General features: G+C 48.6%; 1 protein-coding gene across 2 annotated transcripts; it reads left to right on the top strand.

Moving 5' to 3' along the window:
- Positions 1-1,122: 1,122 nt before the first annotated feature.
- DRD1 (dopamine receptor D1) lies at positions 1,123-6,080 on the top strand. Of its 2 annotated transcripts, none has more exons than XM_036884825.2 (2): positions 1,123-1,435; positions 2,465-6,080. In XM_036884825.2, the coding sequence occupies exon 2, from the start codon at positions 2,962-2,964 to the stop codon at positions 4,300-4,302; it is 1,341 nt and encodes a 446-aa protein (XP_036740720.1). In that variant the 5' UTR covers positions 1,123-1,435; positions 2,465-2,961; the 3' UTR covers positions 4,303-6,080. The 2 variants fall into 2 exon arrangements, with proteins under 2 accessions (XP_036740720.1, XP_036740721.1); XM_036884826.2 differs by lacking the exon at positions 1,123-1,435 and adding an exon at positions 1,920-2,364.
- Positions 6,081-6,428: the final 348 nt, after the last annotated feature.

Here is a 6,428-nt window from a genome sequence, read left to right as displayed (position 1 = left end):
AAGAACGTGGTTCTTCGGCCATGTGCGGCAAAAATTGTGTCTGTGACCATGTCTCATGACTCACTGTGTGTGACAGCAAGACTGAGGGTGGGAGGACAGAGCTGAGGGCAGAGGCACAGAGGGGTCTGTGTCAGTAATAGTCTTTTCAGTTAAAACCAAGGTGCAATTTGTACTGGCTATTTGAATGGAATTATTATTTGGGTTTTGGGATTTTACAGAGAAAATTATAGCTTCCAATGCAGTGTGGGGTTCTCATGGTATAAGGTTATTGGTTTTCTAATGAGCCCTCAGGGCTTTCTGCCCATGGAAGGCGGAGTAGGTCCTAGGCCCCCTGCAGTCATCATCTCATTTAATGCTTGTAACAGTGCTGTTATGTTACCACCATTTTACAGAAAAGGAAACCAAGCTCTGAGAGAAAAGAGGGTGCACCCAGCCAGCAGTGGCAGGGTAGGGACAGGAAGCCAGCACTCAGACATGGAAGGCCCTCGCTTATCTTCTCAAAGCCTGGGAAGGCACAGGAAGGCACTGTGATGTTGCCATGTAGGAACATTAGTGTGTGAAGCCTGATGTGTGAGGCATCAGCCAGAGCAGCTGGGGTGGGGTTCGGGGGTTCCTTCTCCACCAGGCCCTCTTGTCTCCATCTTGCCTTTCACTCTATTTTAGCCATGTGGGTATTTAAGTAGTTTGTCAGCTCCTGCACTAGACCTGTTGCTCCGGGTAGGCAGTGACGAGTCAGTGAAAAGAACGTGCAGGCGGAAGCCCGGCAGCCAGCAGCCTCATTATCCCTCTAACTTTGAGCACCTTTCTGAATCTCATTTTCCACTCGGGCAAGGTGATGAGCAGGCCTATGAGGAAGGGTTGTTTTAAGGAGTGAACTACATAAGGCATGTGGCTGGGACACAGAGGCTGCTCAGTAAATGTCTCCATGGTCTCTTTGAGAGTAACGCTCGCATCTTGCTACCCTGTCGCTCTTGCTCTTGCAGGTACAGAGTGAGTCCTCAGGAAAATATATTGGTTCAATGAATGCAGTACCAACAAAAGGAATTTTTCACCCTTGTCAGTTTGGGGGACATTATAAGCAGCATAAGTCCTGAGTGACGAGGATTTCTTTTCCAGGTTCTGGCAGTCGTGGACGGAGAAGAGAGGGTCCAGTCGCGGGTGCGGCTTGGATGCTGGAGCCGGCGCGGGTGAGGTCGGAATCTGCGAGCGCGCTGCCAGGCCTCGGGAAGCCGCAGCGCCAGCAGAGGGCGTCCCTGGCCCGCGGAACTCCAGGCGCTGGGTTTGGGGCGCTCACCAGGTGCAGGTGCAACTGCAGTCCGGCGTTGACCGCAGCCAGCCGCGCGCCGGCTACCTGCGCGGAGCGTGAAGTGAGCGCCCTCGGGGCGCAGCGAGGCGCACAGGCCAGGCACGCCGCGGCGCCGAGCCTTCGCGAGCGGTGAGTACAGGCGCTGGGGGCTTGTCGGGGGGCACTTGGAGGCAGCGCAGTCGGACTGGGACCGTTTTCATGGTTGGTGTGAGCGGGGGAGTGGGCATGTTCCCTGCTTGCCTTGCTCTTTGGGGAAGGATTGGGGTCAACACCAAAAGGCGCTGGATGTCGGGCGGAGCTTGCTTCCAGGCTGTTGATGCTTACTTGAGGTTCTAACATCGGGATTTGTCTCGAGGACCTTGTCTCGTGCTGTCCCGGGCCATGGGGGTAGGAGAGGGTTGGCGGGGTAACTCACGGCGGGAGAGAGCCCAGCTGGGAGTCCATAGCCGGTTTCGCCCGCAGTACCATTCAGGGGGACCACGCGCGGAGTCGCCCGCAACTCTGCCTGTCAAGTGAGGCCCGTCCCCCAGGGCTGGGGAGGGGACGCGGGGGCGGGGTGGGCTGTGCCCTGCAGAAACCGGGCTGCCCAGTGCGCCCGCCGGGCCGGCTGAGCTCCCTCTGCCTCGCGTTCCCATGGGCTCCTGGGTGGTAGCGGGTAGTGCCGCGAAGAGACCCAGGGCCCTGCCCCGAGGGGCTCCTGGGCGCTCGGCTCAGAGCGAAAGGAAGCAAAGCCAAGTAGCTTCCCAAGTGCCTGCCTAGTCCAGGAGGTGCCCTTTCACGAGGAGGCGCCAAGTGCCCGGGAGCCCTTTTCTTGGGTCTCAGTCGGCTTTGTACAATCTCTAGCCGTTAGAGACAGTAGGGCAGCACTGGCTTTTTGGTGGTCTGCCTCGGGACCCTTTTCCAAACACCCCTGGGCGAGTTTACGCATCGAGCCAAACCCGGGCTGCGCACGATGGGCAGGACTCAGACGCGCCTCCGGGGCGCTGTGGAGCCGCGGCGCCTCGCGAAGCCCGCTATCTGAGCTCTAGGGGCTTTGAGAAAGACAACCCCAAGGCAAGGTAGGTGGCTCCGCCAGAGTTGGGTTGGGTTTGACTTGAGTAAAGATGCGATCTGCTTAAGTCTCGGAGAACGACCTTTGCTTTCTCTTTGCTTTTCAAGGCGTTTGGAGAGCTGCTGTAGAACCAGGGGCTTGGAAGAGGAAGGCATGTATTTTCAGCTGTACCAGAAGGGGAAATTTCTGTCACCACCAGTAAGGCAAGAGCCCCGAAATGTGACTACAGTGGACTAGCTCTGCAGTGGCCTGGGTATCTCTGTATTGATAGTTCAGAATATGCTAAAAAGCCCACCCTTTGCATGGGAAATTGAAGGGCCAGCTGGTCTCCGTGACAGGGACCTGGAGCAAGGGAATCAGAAGACAGCTGTAGAAAGCAAGAGGCGGCCTTCCGAGGGGCTGACTTGGATTGCCCTTGGCTCCTGCCTCGTGAGTGTCGCAGCCCTCTGATGGGATGCTGGTGAGGTCCTCCACCCAGAGGAGCTAGTGGGGCTGAGCGAGGGGCTGCCTGGCGAGTGAGGACTCCTGCAGGTCTGACGGACTCCAGTCCCTGCTTAGGAACTCGAGGGGTGTCAGAGCCCCCTATGTGCTCTCTGTCAGGAAAATGAGGACTCTGAACACCTCTACCATGGAAGGGGCTGGGCTGGTGGTGGAGAGGGACTTCTCCTTCCGCATCCTCACAGCCTGTTTCCTGTCACTGCTCATCCTGTCCACACTTCTGGGTAACACGCTTGTCTGTGCCGCCGTCATCAGGTTCCGACACCTGCGGTCCAAGGTGACCAACTTCTTTGTCATCTCCTTGGCGGTTTCAGATCTCTTGGTGGCTGTGTTGGTCATGCCCTGGAAAGCAGTGGCTGAGATTGCTGGCTTCTGGCCCTTTGGGTCCTTCTGTAACATCTGGGTGGCCTTTGACATCATGTGCTCCACTGCCTCCATCCTCAACCTCTGTGTAATCAGCGTGGACAGGTATTGGGCCATCTCCAGCCCCTTCCGATATGAGAGGAAGATGACCCCCAAGGCAGCCTTCATTTTGATCAGTGTGGCGTGGACCTTGTCTGTACTCATCTCCTTCATCCCAGTGCAGCTCAGCTGGCACAAGGCGAAACCCACAAGCCCCTCTGATGGGAATGCCACTTCCCTGGGCGAGACCACAGACAACTGTGATTCCAGCCTGAGCAGGACATATGCCATTTCATCCTCCCTAATCAGCTTTTACATCCCTGTGGCCATCATGATTGTCACCTATACCCGAATCTACAGGATCGCCCAGAAACAAATACGGCGTATCTCGGCCTTGGAGAGGGCGGCAGTACATGCAAAGAATTGCCAGACCACTACAGGTAATGGAAAACCCGTGGAATGTTCTCAGCCGGAAAGCTCCTTTAAGATGTCCTTCAAAAGAGAGACTAAAGTTCTGAAGACTCTGTCCGTGATCATGGGGGTGTTTGTGTGCTGCTGGCTCCCTTTCTTCATCTTGAACTGCATGGTGCCCTTCTGTGGGTCTGGGGAGACCAAGCCCTTCTGCATTGATTCCATCACCTTTGATGTGTTTGTGTGGTTTGGGTGGGCCAATTCCTCCTTGAACCCCATCATTTATGCCTTTAATGCTGATTTTCGGAAGGCATTTTCAACCCTCTTAGGATGCTACAGACTTTGTCCTACGACAAATAATGCCATAGAGACGGTTAGCATCAATAACAATGGGGCTGTGGTGTTTTCCAGCCATCATGAGCCTCGAGGCTCCATCTCCAAGGACTGCAATCTGGTTTATCTGATCCCACATGCTGTGAGCTCCTCCGAGGACCTGAAAAAGGAGGAGGCAGGTGGAATAGCCAAACCCTTGGAGAAGCTGTCCCCGGCCCTATCCGTCATATTGGACTATGACACAGATGTCTCTCTAGAGAAGATCCAGCCCATCACACAAAATGGACAGCACCCAACATGAATTCTGAGATGCATCCTGCCGGACATGCTCTTCCCAAAAGCTAGAGGAGATTTCCTTGGGGCTTGCTGTTTGAGAAACTAAGGTGTGGTAAGACTCTGAGATGTTAGTCGAGCCCCCCTCTGCTGCTTTCCTTCAACATACATCTAACTCTATTTTAAAATACATTCCAGTGTGCTTTCTGTGTTGTTCATAGTGAATCAAAGAATGTGAAGCACATGTTCACAAGGGAGATGTCTTTGGCTCCAAAATTATTTTTAGAAACTGATTCTTATCTTAGGACTTAAAAAATAGGGCAAAGAATCAACAAGGAACAGCTTCACTTAAAAATTAAACCTTTCCAGGAAGGAAATGAGAAGGGTTGAGTTTGCTGTGTACAAACAGGTGCTAACACTGGTCCAAGCAAAGTTTTCAGATTGTAAAGGTAGGTGCATGCCTTTATAATTATTTTTAAAAATTTATTGAGCCTTACAGCAGGAATGGGATTTTTTTTTCAGAACTGAAAGATGCTTTGTTGATATTGGTTTTATTTATTTATTGTATTATAATGATATTTTTAATTTATTAAGATAAATCTATTATTTATCATACTTAATAGGATAAACGAATGAGTTATATGAGACCTTGCAATCACATTTTTTTCCATTTAACTAGCACTTTACAAGCCAATGAAACAAGCACACAAACTCTCTGAGATTCTAAACACTCATCTGTAAGTTCCAGAAATATAGCAAAGACTGATAGTAAATGAATCGATGATCCCTTAAAATTAATTGGCATCAATAAATATAAGGTGAGAATTGACAATGCTGTGAATGGTTTTTTTTTTCTAAAAAGATTTTGAAAAACTTAAAAAAGCATAGTTACTATTGTGTTCAGAAATTTTTAAATGGCAAAGACTTTCCCAGAAGAGTGATTCTCATTTCTGTAAATACCTTAAGTAAAAGCCAGCTTAAGAAGAACCCAACTTGAAATTTATGATCTTAGGTGGTAATAAAACGTATGTGCCACTTTGTATTTATGTAAAATAATTGGCCTTCTCCACCTTTTCTCATTTCAAGTGTCAGATAGCTTTCTGAACCAAACAAATGGCTGTCCTGGTTAGGTGTGTGCTGTGAAGACAGTGGGTTTCCTTAGCCCTGGTGTCACAGCAGTCTCACCAAGAGACATAGGTCAAGTCCTGCATCTCCATCTTACCAGGTCAAACCACCCAACTCAGTGGGGCTACTTTTTTTAGTGCTTTAATCTAAACTTAGAATAGATTTTTAAAAAAAAGTCTACATGTTAGTGGTAGACTATGAATAGTGCCTCCTTATCATCCCTGAGTAAGACACTTCTGTTGGTGGGAAAAACAGGAGACCCTTTCTCTTTGGGTGTTTTAAGCACCCACTGCTACCAGTTGCTGCTTTTGACAAATGCTAGTCCTTTCTCTGTGCTTTGGCATCAAGTTCCTGTGTCATCACCTGGACTGTAAAAAGTATCTGAAGTCTCCCTTGCCAGATATTAATTCATATGGGACATTTCAAGAGAATTCATTTGAAATGTTTACAAAGTGCTTTTGTTGATAAGCAATTTACGTAACATTAGATGAAATGAGTAACAAGAAAGAAATTGAATGGAAAATATCTACTGCATCAGGCCTGTTATTTATGCATTGTGAATGTTTTCTTAATTTTATTGCCTGTATGCTTTCTTACATATAATAAAATTATTTTGTGAACTCAAATCAATCCTGAATGAGCTCTGTTGCATTTGTTAAATGTGTTTTAAAAACCAGGATACGTCAGACCTGCAAGTTAGAAAACATGGGCATGTTCAATGATATGTTACTTCTTTTTCTTTTTAATGGAATTTTCGCCTGTTATGTGTTGCCTTTGAATATTTAAACAGGAAATGTTTTTGATTTGGGCTATATACTCTTGTTTTTCCTCTTTCCTAATAACATTTTTTTTTTTAAAAAAAGAAACCCTTTTTCATGTGAAGAATTCCTCTACTTTTCATTTTACGGATCTCAAAGCATTCTAAAATCTCTGCTTTTCCTTTTGAAGAGCCCAGAGATTTAAAATAACATAAAAATTCCAGAAAAGACTGTGGCTTACATAAGTTACTGTGGCTCAGGTTATGGCAAC

The sequence above is a fragment of the Manis pentadactyla genome, chromosome 2 (genome assembly GCF_030020395.1).
Source record: "Manis pentadactyla isolate mManPen7 chromosome 2, mManPen7.hap1, whole genome shotgun sequence".
Classification (NCBI taxonomy): Eukaryota; Metazoa; Chordata; class Mammalia; order Pholidota; family Manidae; genus Manis; species Manis pentadactyla.
The sequence above is the reverse complement of the archived record's forward strand: the minus strand, read 5'-3'. Positions and strand labels throughout refer to the sequence as shown.

Excerpts from the sequence above, each read along its gene's own strand:
- DRD1 (XM_036884825.2), top strand. The coding sequence starts at position 2,962 with ATGAGGACTCTGAACACCTCTACCATGGAAGGGGCTGGGCTGGTGGTG.